Source organism: Merops nubicus, unplaced genomic scaffold, assembly GCF_000691845.1.
Source record: "Merops nubicus isolate BGI_N331 unplaced genomic scaffold, ASM69184v1 scaffold229, whole genome shotgun sequence".
NCBI classification, from domain to species: domain Eukaryota; kingdom Metazoa; phylum Chordata; class Aves; order Coraciiformes; family Meropidae; genus Merops; species Merops nubicus.
This window is the reverse complement of record NW_008632819.1, coordinates 14,962-29,283: the sequence shown is the minus strand read 5'-3', so window position 1 is coordinate 29,283 and position 14,322 is coordinate 14,962. Positions and strand designations below refer to the sequence as shown.

Here is a 14,322-nt window from a genome sequence, read left to right as displayed (position 1 = left end):
GGCCCTCCAGGTGCACTGCAGAGTTCCATGCAGTTTTGGTGGCCACAGACACTGGAGTGCATCCCTGTCTCATTGGACCACTGGCTGGCTGGTCAGGTCTCCTCCTGTTTCCCTTACTCCATTTGTTTGTGGGAATTAATAAACACAAACAGAGCATAAGCAGGTGTCTGTCCCTGGAAACTAGGCTTGCTGGGTACGTTTCTGTTGAAATGGCTTCATACTGGAAAAGTAGGTTTTGATTAAAATGTGTTCTTCTCTTGCTTTTAATAAACAGAGCCTATTTCAGGTGCAAAATAAAGCTGCCTTTTTTAACTGGAAACCTGAATCATCTTGCATGTCTTTCTTTTCATGCCTGATTCTCAGCAAGGTCTGGGTTCCTCATGCACAAGAGCACCTCGTGGGACATCAAGGAGAAGATGTCTCAGGATGACTCCTCAAGGAGGGACCAGACCCTCATGAGAGGAAGTCTAATGCAGGCAGAAGGACAAAGAGGGATGAGCACTCATGTGAACCCCCTAAGGCACTCCTGTACCTCAAGACATTTTGGGCATTTCATCCCAGAAACAACTGTTCTGACATTTTTGAAGGAGAAAACAACGAATTTTTCCAAAGGAAAATATTGACAAGAACAAAGCAAAGGCTTGGTATCTATGATGAGGTTTTTTGTGATGGGTAAAAACACCTTTTCTACATCAGTTCCACCAAAATCTCACCAGAGAACCACAGGCTGATGGGTTCATCCAGCTGATGGGGCTTCACCCCAGGGGCAATCTTCCTCTTAGCAGAACCCAATAGTAGCTACCACTTACCTAAACCATTGGGGTCACTGCAGAGCCAAGGGTGGGAGCCTCACAGGAGGCATGTTCCCTAAGGACCACCTCCACCAACACTCCTAAAAAACTTGAAGCAAAAGGACCTATGTTTAACCAAGCATTGACTGTTCCCCTCAATAGCCTTCATCACTCACAGTGGTCCACCTTACAAACCTGGCAGCATCTCACCCCTGCCAGATTCCCTGTAAATATGCCTCTAGACCTGAAAAATTACATCAAAAAGCAAATCAAAACTGGAAAGACTGAACTCAAGCCAAGCAGATTTGGAGATGCTCAAAGCTGCTGCGTTTGATAAAGTCTATAAATCAAACTTTTTGCAAAGCCCATCTCACAGGCCAGGGTATGTCACATCTGCACAGTAGCTCAACGATCACCTACATTCTCAAAAGACATGTGGGGACCTGTCACACTCATTTTACCCCCAAAAAGGGGTTGGCAAAATCAGTCTTCTGAAAGTAACTAAAGGCAGCACCCCACCAAAAAAAGATTTGCAGCTGCACACACCAGTGAAAAGACCATTTTCCCCATCAAGACAAGCAATGGGCTACACCTTGAATTGTCACATCCCAGACTGAGCAATCTGAGTCATGTTGAGGAAGGGAAAGCAAAGCTGCTGTGGATGCTGTAGTGAAAATATGTTCTTCTCAGGAATGAGCCTACATGGGGCTGGCAGGGAGATGCCAAACCACGACATGCTCCAGCGATTTCCAGCTGCTACAAGCTCCCAGGAGACATCAGAGTCAACTGACACGGCCCCTACCAGGGCAAATTTCAGCTCAAACACCTCCTGACTCTTCAGCCAAAGCTGGCATTATTTTTACCTCCCCTCCTCTCATTCCCTCTGCCATCATTAGGAGAGGAAAGCAAAAAAATGCTATTTTTTTATATGCCCGTTAAGTCTAATCTGCTAAATGTTCTCTGCCAATGCATAAAGCTGCCTACTATGCTAATAGAATATTTAATTGACACTTATTTGCTGACTAGTTATTTATGCTAACGTCACCCCTGCATAATTAATAGTCTGCTAAAGTCGACTTGAAAAGCACACATAAAACACTGCACTGGGAGTCATTTGCAGCATTTAAAATAAAGAAATCCTGCCATCTATTTACATTAGGTTAGTCTCAACTTGGTTTTGATGGAATAAGAGGATAAGGATTGGGTAAAGAAGGAAAAAAACCACACAAACTACTTCAGAAATATCCACAGCCTTTGACAGCACAACCTGCCAAAGAAGATTTCCAAGTTTCATTTTACTTGGCTCGAGGGCCCAGTTCTTTAGCTGATGTAAAACAGCATAAGCTCAGTGAATGTCTGCTGATTTTCTTCAGCCTCAAGCTCTTAGGAAGTAATATTTCAGGTGAGTCTTCAGTGAAAGAGCTAAACCCAGGCCAGATCTGCTCTCCATTCTACCAGCAAGCTCATCTCAGATAAGTCAGTGGAGGCGAGCCAGCTCCTCACAAAGATAAAAGCACAAGTCCACCCTGCCCATCTGATCCCTCTACCTGCACTGTAATCACAGACCCGCAGGCACAGTGTAAGTTTGATTTCCCCTGGGATGAGATTACCAGAGGAAAGTTGGCTTCACTTAAAAAAAAATACATGCACAATTGCATTTTCTGAGGGAGAAGCTCTGGATGCCTTCGGCTACTTTCAGAAACATTATCTCTCTGTTGCTCTCTGAAGGACCTGTGGACAAGCTTTGCAGACACAAGTGACCTCCAAGAATGATGCTGAAAGGCAACTGTAGGAGCCACATCACCACCATCCCCCTCCACCCCCAGGTCCTGTGCACCTGGGGAGACTTGAATGCCACCAAATCCACACCCTGAGCAGAAAGTGTCAGCTCAAGGTTTCCTCTTCACCTTGCTCCTGTCTCACCATCTCCCCTCACTGCTCCTGTTCCCATCCCCTGCACACCATTTTCTCCCAATCCCACTACCTTCTGCTGTGGTCTGGGCCCTGTGTCTGTTCCAACCTCTACACCCATCCATGATTTCACCCAAGGACTAACAAAATGGAAAAACTGGCTCAAAGTTAACTTACTTCCTCCATCTATCTGTTCATCTATCTGACATCTTGCACACAAATCAGCTGTGATTTGTCACAAAAGCCAACCAGCTTTTGACCACAGAGAGTCCAGTCAGTCATCATGTCATAAGTTACACCATGGCCAACCACATCCACTTCTCCTCTCCCTTTCACCAATGACCTCAAACAGCAGGATGTGATAGATTCAGATAATGGTAAAAAAGTGGGAAAGAAAAAGAAAGAAAAAAAGGGAAAAAGTTGTCATTTGAAGGCAACCTTGTGTGTTGTGGTCCAAGTTTTATCTCCTTTTTCATCCATATTCACCAAGATTCAGATCCAGCACTTCGAATCTGAGGGAAATTCATAGAACCATAGAATGGTTTGGGTTGGAAAGGACCTTAAAGATCATCTAGTTCCAAATCCCCTGCCACAGGCAGGGACATCTCCCACTAGACCAGGCTGGTCAAAGCCAACATGGCCCTATGCAGTGATGGAGCATCCACAGCTTCCCTGGACAACCTGTGCCAGTGTCTCACTACCCTTATCCTCAAGAACTTCCTAATTCCTCAATCTCCCCTCTCCCAGTTTGAACCCACTGCCCCTCATCCTATCACTACAAGCCCTTGTAAAGAGTCCCTCCCCAGCTTTCTTGTAGGCCCCCTTCAGCCACTGGAAGGCTGCAATAAAGCCCTCCAGAAATTCTCCTCCTTTGGCCTGGATCTAAGATAAAAGTTAACCTGACCTGAGTAAAACACAAAAATCTGTTTCAAATAGTGACCAAATGATGATGTTTGCCTTCACAGAGAGTCTAGACAGACAACATTCTTTATGTCCATGACTCTTAATGGCGTGTTTCACTTGATGAAGCTCAACACCATTCAAGAAGGACTCACTTCACCCCAGGATCAGGCTTTTCAGCTTTAGTTCTCCTTATATTGTTGTAACAGAGGAGGGAAGGCTGCTTTCCTACACATAATCACAGTATTGTTGATTATCTTGATCACCAAATCCAGGTACAGATGGCATTCAGAGGCTTTCCCACCTCCACCAGTTCATCGTAAAATCAAAACACAGACCCGGCTGCCTCCCTGCTGCTAAATTCCCAGTCTCCTCCATCTCCTGGTTTACACAGCAAGCAGACTCCAGCTCGCTGGGCAGACCTGCACACAGAAATGCCCTCTTTGAATTTCCATCTGTCAATAACATTAAAGCAGAACCACTGCAGCAATTACCAGTGTACACAATAATCGTGTCGTCCCGCGTCTTTCGCGCGTCCCAGAATGCATTAAGAGAGTGCCAGGAGAGATTGGGCTCTGTTGGCTCAGCTGTAAATCTGCAATCTGTACAAAAACACCCACGTGTCAATCAGAAGCTGTCCCTGCTCCCTGCGTGGTTCACAATGCATAATTTAGCTACTAGGCTTGTCAGGTTCTCCACGCTGCTCTTCTGCCCGATGGTAAATGTGTTCATGAACTCAACTGTCATCAACAAAGCAAAACAGCACGTGGAAAAAACAGGCTAGAGGAGGCAAGAGGTCACTTTTCCTTTCACAGTGAGAGGAATTGTTAGTAAGGGAAAGTTTTGTTAGACTTTAATGTTTAATACTCAAGGGTAAAACGTCTCAAGAGATGGAGGATGTTCAGTAACAACCACATCGGCTCTGTGCTGGGGAGGAGGACACCACTTGGGTAAGACACAGGAGAGGATAAAGTCCTTCTTTCCATTCAGGATAATATAATGGGGAAATTGTCAACTAACTGATGGAAAGTCTGCTACATCCCACCCCTGTAGTGCAGAAAACAAATCCTAATATACCACCACAGCCTGGCCACTGTCAACGAACTTTGAAGCAGGTCGTCCTTCCTCATATGAATTACAATTCCTGAGGGGTCCTGTCAGAAAGGATGAAAATTTCACACTCAGCCACCTCAGGCAGTAGCTACCCACTGGTCTGCACCACAGTTAATGTGCAATAAAATAGAAATCTCTGTCCCAGGACGTGACTTTAGAGCTGATCAGTGCCAAAGCTACAGACCATAAGGACAGCTTCACACTTGCCTCAGCTAGTTCATGAATAAACATCCAATCCATTCAAATGAGTTCTATATTAACTAATTTAAATAATTTTCATTTTACTTTGAATGGTAAACAGATCTATTCTGCCAGGATAGTTGAGTTTGCAATTCAAATTACACACCGATTTGTAATGAGAAAAATATAATTAATGGCAAAGCTTGAAGTAACTACAATTTTACTCCTTTGATTTCCTGCAGGGAAGGAGGAGGTAGAGGGTGAAGCTCACGGCACACGTGCACTCCCACCAGCCCTTCACCAGCCAATGCATTTGATTGCAAAGTCAAGAATTGGGCTTGAGCAGCCTTATCCTAGTGCACGGCACCATGGTGTCATGGGAGGACATAACATGACTTGACACTACACTCACAGGCACCATGATGCAATATGAACATCACCCAATAAATAATCATCTAACAGTCTGTAAATTAAATGACTTCCTTCTATTGGGATCATAAACAATAATGATTTGGCAGCTGCCCCTTCAAAGCCTTGTGTGTGCTGAGCGTTAAATCAAGCTCTATTGATTTTCTAAACTGAACAGGCTCTTTATTTTTTGCATCTCTCTCCCATCTCATTAAATTCTTCGCCCTATCACTCTGCACCATTCTCATCTGCCATCACACTCCTGAGTTCTGATCAGTTCGATCTGATTTGTCAGCAGAACCAGACCATGGTCCCAGTGCTGGTATTCTGCCCATTAAACAAGTCCTTAGCAGATCTGCTTTCTAACCAAAGCCTTCAGCTGCTGATTAAAATCAAACCCTAACGACAGATAACTGGCCCTCACCATGCTGTTTGCATGGTCTTGCCAACAGATCTCCTCACTATAGTCAAGATGTGCAGAATCAGGCCCTTAAAAAATGGGTCCAGGCAATTTGAAGTTGGCTTTCGTTTCTTCCAAAGGTTTGTCAACAAAACAGTAAGCAATGCTGAAAAAGCAGAACTTCCACAGCATTCATAGAGAATATCAGTTCATAACCAATAAAGTCTGACCCTGCAGGCTTCACCAGCTGAAATTCTCAGTGCCACAGTGAAGCTTGGCTCAAGATAAATTCAGTGGTCAGCAAAGGAATGAAGCACAGGACAAACTCCAGACATCTGCATACAGCCAGTCTCGTACCCACAAGCTACTTGCAAGAGCTGGTCACAGAATCATAGAATAGTTTGGGTTGAAAGGGACCTTAAAGATCATATAATTCCAACCCCTCTCCCATGGGACACTTCCCACTAAACCAGGTTGCTCAAAGTCCCATCCAACTTGGCCTTGAGCACTTCCAAGGAGTGGGCATCCACATTGTCTCTGAGCAACCCGTTCAGAGCTTGGTTCTCCCTACAGAAGACAAGAGGCACTACTGAAAATTCAGCTTCCACCCTACGATGTCCCAATGAGAGCTACAATCTTTTGAAAACCCACCTTTGACCACAGACTGAACCCTGAGGGCAAACACCCAGAGGAGCTGTGAGATTCATGAGCACATTTAGGACCTCTCTCTTTCCCAGGTCAGAGAAGCCCTGAAGCCTCAAATCCTCCTGGGCATTTTAGATGCCTCATGCTAACACATGACTCAAGTTTCTAAATGCTTAAACCTCTTTCAGAATTACAAACACCACATTGAACTTCTTCTTTCTGAAAACTACCCTAAGATGTATCCAGTAGAGTTTATTCACTGAGAATGGGAGTGAGGAAAAAAAAGAAAACAAAAACAGGACGTTTGCCCAAATTGAAGACCCTGGTTTACAGTGACATCACCCAGACAGAGAAGAGAGGTGGTATGATGCACTGCACGTCTCCAGCCACTCAAGGAAGACAATTCACATGAAGCAGCCACAACCCAAAGAGTAGGTTCCAACACTTCCATGGAAAGCAGCTGCCTCCAGCTCTAAGACAATCGTTGTTTCCTATTAAGTCCGTCAATAAGATCTCTTGCCCCTTGCCCCTCACATTTTGAGATTTAGTTTACAGCACTGTACACCCTTCTGGTAACACTGATTATAATCCATGTAATAAAAGGTAGTTTAAGAGACCAATAAAACAACATACCTAACCCTTCTCCCATCAGCTTGATTTACTAGTGCTAAGCCAAGACATTTCTCAGCCATATTTGTCTCCAACACTTCTCTTTTTTAAGCAATCAATCCTCTATTTATGCAAAACACACAGACCAGAACAAAAAGATAAGGTGAGCTCAGAGTTTGGCATGCAGAAGGCAGAAATGTCAGCTCTGATTCAAAGACCTTGTCTACAGCTCACTTCAGTGGGAAGTCAGGCAACACCTCCAGCAGGAGAAGCCACCCGTGGCACACAACTGGCACATGTACTTTTTTCTATGGTCGCATGTGACAGAAAGTAAAAGAATAACTTCAGCAGTAGAATCCTTAAATGAGATTTTTCTTCCACATATGCACAAGCTGGAGGCTAAATATTCATCTCTTCTTCCCTCGCTCCAGAATAAATGGGATATGGGGTGAGAATACGTATGAGAAACAGTGAGAAGTCTGCCTCTGCTTGGAGCTATGCAGTGGTGAGGATACCCAGCTGCTCTGTTGCTGTGTGTAGCCAAAAACCCCACATTTTTCTTACATTCTGGGATCAAATTGTATTATCAAAATCTTCCACATGTACCACTCAGCAACCTACAGCTCTTGCATTCAGCTGTTGTTCACCTGAGAGCTGATAATCAAAATATGCCCTCAAAAGATATGCCCCAACCTAAAATGTTCAAATTTTGCTCTCTTTAATCATATTTATCTACCACTAGAATTAAAAGCTGCAAGAATCTGGCACTGGAAGGTTTTCAACTTTCAGGGCAAGACAATGGCATGCACAGCCACCTTCTGATTTTACACCCAAGCTGATCTTGCTTATTTTAGTTTGTTCTCACTCTGAAGTTCATCTTTCTTTCCTACAAGACCAGAATAATTCTCCCCCCTCACTGAAAATCCCAGCTTCACAATTTAGCAGTGCTTCCTTGCTAGGGCAGCTTCCTATAGAAGCCTGTTGTCACCAACTAGGCCAAAAATGGCTTTGCTATGGGCTGACTGGCAAACTGACCCACGAGGACCTGACCTTAACTACACCAACCAACGCCTGAGGATCTGGAGCACCCATTCCAGACGACTGCAAATCTGGAGTTTCACCACCAACCCGAGACTAAAGCGTGACCCTACCAAAACACACAGAACTCACCATCTGGAGGCATCAGGACCTTGTTGTTCTGTGTACACCAGCCAACAGGGTGAAGATCTGCTGTCATCACGTCACACCAGAAGTCTGCCCTGCGGTCATCTCCATAGCCACAGTAACGAAGCAGTAAGAGCTGGCCACATGTTGTGATGATGGTAGCCACCCAGTACGTGTCTGGATTGCTCTTGTTCGCCACTTCTAATTTCATCCCTGGTTGGAAACTGCTTTGAAGGCTGATTTCAACCTTACAAGAGGAGAAAGAATGGTGTTACCTTTTCTTCTTTGCAGGGAGACCCTCCCTACCCCACTGAGCAGAATGATGCTGCCCTTAAAGAGCAGCTCTGGGATAGGACAGGAGTTGGTTGTGGTCCTCCTTAATCCAATAACCTCCTTGACAGTCTGTCTGGGCAGGACCATTTGTACTTCACTGGCACACACCTCATCATGCCAGGTCCTGCAGGCTCTGAAGAGGCCCTCCAGCAGCAGCAACCTCAGCTGCACTCCATCTGAGAGAGGACTGGTACCCATCTTAGCGTGGTACACCTCACTGCTGCCTGGGAGAAGGTACCACAACTCCAGTGAAGGTGCATTTCCCACAGCACAGCTCCATCAGGCAAACCACAGGACACACGCAAGGTAGAAAGGCAGGTACTAAGCACCTCTAGGAGTTAAGCCCAGCTACAGTAATTAGTCATATAACAATTACTGAAGAGCCTCTTGAGGTCTGACAAACATCAAAGGCTGAATGTTGTACCAGGCAGACCAAGGGGAGCACTTCCACTAAATCCACACCCAGTAGCTCAAGCCTCAACCCATCTGCTCTCCCAGGACCCTGGTGAATATGGAGCTGTGATGATCCATGATGATCCATCACTGAAAGAAGCAAATGGTTTTGAGTGCCTGTGTTGCCCTCTGATGGAGATGTCACTCCTGTTTATCTCACCAGTGACAGGCCACATGTAACTTGTCCTAGGACCCTCGAGATGACAGTGCATCTCTTCTAGGACACTGCAGGGACCACTGTTAAACACTTGGGCTGCTGTGGGCACATCCTATGGTGTCTTCCTAGGGTCAGTGGCATGTCTTTACTTGTGTGGGCACTTCCATCAGCATCAATGCCTCAAGTCACAAACTAGTTGAAGCTGGAAGGGACCTTTGGAGATTGTCTAAGACTGAAGAAGGTCTTTGACATTTGCTGCTTTACTTAGTCGTAACACAGGATCTCAGCCAATGCCTCAAGTCACAAACTAGTTGAACCTGGAAGGGACCTTTGGAGACTGTCTAAGACTGAAGAAGGTCTGTGACATTTGCTGCTCTACTTAGTCGTAACACAGGATCTCAGTTCTTGTGATGCTAAGGGTCCTGATAAATAATCCAAGACACACATTCATTTGTAGTTCTTCTCCTTGTGCTCACTGCAAGCAGAGATCAAAGTGGTATTCTGGAGGCCAGTGACTTGAAAGCACATGAAGAGTGGAATGAAATGGATAATACATCTCTGATGGCTTCCAGGCTCCTGGCCAACTCAGGTTTTTTTGAGGATCAAGTTTTAGACTGTGAAGCACAGTTACCAAGGATTGTTTCCAGCACTGATTTGTCTCACAGCATTGAAAGCACATGAAGAGTGGAATGAAATGGATAATACATCTCTGATGGCTTCCAGGCTCCTGGCCGACTCAGGTTTTTTTGAGGCTCAAAAGCACAGTTACTAGGGAGTGTTTTCAGCACTAACTTGCCTCACAGCAACAGTCCCAGGACTGAGGTGCTGTTGAGACACCACCATCACCAGGATCATCAGGATGAGGTGGGCACCTCCATGCACCTAAATACATCCTTAAGGGCTTCATGAAGCACAAAGCTTTCACCTGATCTGGTCTCTGGATTCGGGCCTGGAGCAGCAACCTGAGACAAAATGCTGTCTCCAGATAGCTGCTGGTTCAAGGAGGACTGCACTATTTTTTCAGATGTAGATGGAATGGGAGGTTTTCATCACTGCAGCTCCTTACGCCTTCAAAACAACCCAAGAAATCAGCTGGAGACAAAGGTGGTTTAATAGCATGACAGTCGTGATCCAAATAAAGACTTGGCTTAAAGCAGCAGCAGGTTCTTCAGGAAGCTTTCACACTGTCACACAACTAGACATTCCCAAAGGACATCTCTGCCAGCAAACAGACTCAGTGTAAGACACTGCAGAGCATCACAGCCAAAACCCTTCACTTCCATCAACGTCCACACCCTCCAGAGCACACAGACCAGCCAAGTGAAGCTGTGAGAAGAAGCAGAGTAAGTGATGAGCAGCTCTAGCAGAACAGGCTGACACCTATTTCACGGGTCAAGGAGGAGGATAAGCAGCACTATCTTCACAGGACTTGCAGCTGAGGAGAGAGAACCACCACGACTTGACACAGATGAAGGCATCACAACACCTTCCCACTAGGCTGCAGCATCTCTGACAGCACAGTCTTGTGGTTGAATGACAAAAGTTGTCCTCAAAAACATCTACCAATGTGGTGACATGTGCATGCTCTTGACTGTGATGAGGAACTCATACATCTGCTTATTTTCTGTCCCATGTCCTCAGGTGACATCACACACATGGAGCTGAATAGAAGAGGTTAAACAACTGGTGGTAGGTGGAGAAGCTGGTCCTAAAAAATATCCTTGACTGTGATGGGCTCTGCTTGGAGACAGAGTCCTTTCTTCAAAGCTCTGATCTTGACCAGTCAAGATTCCAGACCCTCTGCATGCACTTTGAATGCCATTTGCAATACCATGGAGCAGAGCCAGAGCCCACACTGTCTGTATGAGCCACACTCCGAGTGCCACCTACCCAAGCACTTGGTTCTCATGCTCCTGAGCCAGCAGCTCCAGGCAGGAGACTGAAAGATGGTCTCCTATGGGTCACAGTGGGGTCTAGTGCTGAGTGACCCTGCTAGTCAGTAAATCATGCATTAAGAGGGCAACTTGGGAGAAATAAAGCACTCTTGTGAGATGAATATCCCCAGGTTGAGATGCACAGCAATGAACAGAGAAGAAAAAAAACAGATGAAGATAAAAAAATAAGTGCATGATAAGCAAAAGGAGAGCAACAGAAGACCTCAAAAATGGAAAACCTGACTGCAAGGCAGAGGAGAAGGTGGTGGCAGAGACAGTGCTCTGAGCTGGGACTGCAGGTGATGCAAGCACACCGAGTTCACCTAACACCAGCTGGGAGCCACTCCTGCACAGGCTGCCACATGCACAGAGGGACAATCTCTCCCCAAAAGGGTCAGACCCCACTTTGGCTGTACAGGGACCCCCTCAGGACCAGAAGAGGGAAGGTGTGTGATGGCCAGGAGGCTCAGACAAAGCACGTACGTGTTTGAAGGAGGTGTGGGGAGCAGCACTGGCTCCTGTCTCCTCCAGGAACTCATCCCAGTTGAAGTCTATATCCTCAATGCTGGAGCCCTCATCTGTTAAAAAGAGAACAAAAGAAACAAAAATAAAGCAAAGCAGCCTAAACCACAGCCAAAGAAGGCAAAAGTTGTGTCAAACAGTTCAGGGTGAGACCAGCAACCAGCATAAACATCAGCACAAGGGCAAACAGAAAGTTTAGTTTACTCCTTGGTGGTTTGACCAGCCCTCTCTACACTTCCAGCAGACTTTGGGACATCAGCAGCCAACACTTTGAGACCAGAAATGACTCTGCACAGAAGTGAGAGAACAAACCTGTCCCACTGCAACAGGCACCTGTGCTGGTTTATTTTGTATTTGATGACTCCCTTGTTGCCTGCCCACTATGAGAAGGGTAGGATGATGCTCACCTCCCAGATGGGGGTCACCCAGCACTGCTAATTACACTGTCCTAGTGACAATGTTCAAAGTTGCTTCTGTTGGCTGAGCAGTGTGTGGAGCAACACCCCAACCATGCAGCTGGGGAGCCCCATGTTCAGTCCTGCCACCCCTTCTCTTCTTCCTCAGCATCCCTCCACCCAGAACTCTCAGCCAAGGCCTCGATGCATTCCTCCTCCCCCAAAACTACAGCTGGTTTCCCCCCAACCCCCCAGCATCCTCAGCAGACCACTACTGCCTTCTCACTCCTTGCACTTGTCCTTGCCCTGTTTCAGATCAGGGGCTCTGCATCGTGCCCCCCCATCCATCCCACTGCCCCAGACAATCCTTCCCCATGGTGAACTACTTGACATTACCACTGTACTTTTTTTTTGTCACCACCCTGAGCAGAGCTGAGGCCTCAAACCACTGCTGAAGCACCCACAGCAATAATTAAAGATAAATCTTCTTTCACTTACAGAAAATCAGCCCAATCTGATTGCTCTCACTTTGCTCCCAAGCAATCTCACAAACCCAGTTCCATCCTCAGAGCAAAAATATTTACAGCCTAGCAATGAACGCTTTGCAATGAGCATTTATCAGGCAAATTCTGCAAGACCCTTACCTGCCCAAACATTCATCAGCGTGGCCATGATGTAATTAAAGTGACTCATGACAAACTGAATTAAGAAACCTCCCCAGACGGTTTTATGAAGAAAACAGCAGGGTTAATTTATTGCAATGATTGCTACAGGTCTCCAGTTTTCAGGACCAGAAAATTAGGCTGTGCAATGGGAATCTTTCATTATTAAAAGGGGAAGACTAAGGGGTTTTTTTTTTCCTGTTGCCTATGGAGCCAGACATACTTAGGTGAGGGGAAAAAAGTGGATCAGAAGAGACTTTTTGAGACAGAGCTGGTGGAGGATAAGGATCTGTCTGGGAGTTCCACGAGGAGCACTGAGCTGTCAGTGCTGTCAAACTCTTTGCACACTTCTACATCAAGCCTAAGCTCTGATTTCTCGCCTTCAACTCAACCTGCTTAAATATGAAGATGGAAATCAATATTTATTCCTGTGATAAAGTGGATACTAGATGAATTTTCAGCTTAGCAACATAAAAAAAATAAACCAACCCCATGATTACAACCTGAAAATAGACAAATTCGATGTAGAATAAAGGATGGGCTTTGTTTTGTTGATTGGAATTCTTGCAAAAACCTCCAGGAATACAAGCTGGCTCTACTTGAGACACCCGAACCAAAATAAAGGAGTATGTTTGTTCTTGACTGAAAGTTAAGCCACAGTTTAACCACAAGGTAGGAGCTGGGTGAAAATAATTGCTAAGAGTTTCCCTTACCTCTATCATGCAGGCAGGCAACTTAGATGATACAAGAAATTTTTCAGCCTTCATGTCTGCAACCTTGTGGAGTTAATGGTTTAGAGAAGAACCAGGTCTACAGATTTTCAAGGCTGAGCCTCTAAAATCAAGTATGTCAACAGACAGCCAGATATGGTTACCCAGCCCAGGCTTAATATTCCTCTGATGCTTCAGCAGCTTTCTACCCTGAGCACAACCAATCCCTGTCCCACTGAAAGTCAGAGGCATCTAAGAGGAAAAGCTGAAGGTGCATCCCCTCTGCCTGGTTGCTCCCTGCTTCTTCATCCATCTGTGCTTGCAGTGTTGTGTCCTCAGCAGAGTTATGGGAAGGAGCCACTCCACAGAGCAGTGGAACCAAGAGATTTTTAGGCAGTTCAGTATACAACCTCCACACCTCTGCAGGAAGAAATGTCACCAGGGTGGCAACATCTTCTCCAGCACCTTACCTACGTTAGCACATGGATGCAACAAGTCCTCCTGTGCTTCATAATCTTATTACCTGTGACCTACTCTCCAGGCTCACTGGCCCCACTGTTCCTACAGCCCCAGCAACAGGTTCATTCACAGGCAGCCCAGCAAAACTCACACCAGCACCTGCCCGAAAAAATATCACCCAGATCTCTCTTTTCTAAACCCAGAGAGGCTTCAAGACCCTGGGGGAAGGCAGCAAGAGCTGTAGCCTCCCCATTCTGTCAGTTCATTTCTCTCAGACACATCACAAGCCTGACTCCTCCATTGTGTTTTATCTGCAGACTTTATCAGGAAATTACTTTTACAAGGTCTGTAAAAATAATGTCAGGGTCCTCATTTATCACAGCATCAGGTGGTTTATTTTGCTTCGTCTTACCACAAAGGATTTTGTCAGTTCCCAAGATGTCTGGGGGTTTTTGTTTTAATGGATGTTGTTTCCTTCTAGAAATCCAGCAGGTGGACATCCAGAGCAGAGAAGAAGTGGTGGCCCACAGATGAGATCAGCCCAAGGGACCCAGCCCCATCCACATCCCTAACAGG

At 45.8% G+C, this 14,322-nt stretch overlaps 1 protein-coding gene across 1 annotated transcript in view; it reads right to left on the bottom strand.

Annotated features, from left to right (window-relative positions):
• SFMBT2 (Scm-like with four mbt domains 2) overlaps positions 1 to 14,322 on the bottom strand; it is a 95,945-nt gene that overhangs the window by 78,891 nt on the left and 2,732 nt on the right. Inside the window, exons 2-3 of the mRNA XM_008948002.1 lie at positions 11,482 to 11,576; positions 8,128 to 8,368 (exon numbers count right to left, since the gene is read on the bottom strand). Coding sequence (XP_008946250.1) covers positions 8,128 to 8,368; positions 11,482 to 11,576 — 336 coding nt within the window. The remainder of the gene's footprint in view (positions 1 to 8,127; positions 8,369 to 11,481; positions 11,577 to 14,322) is intronic.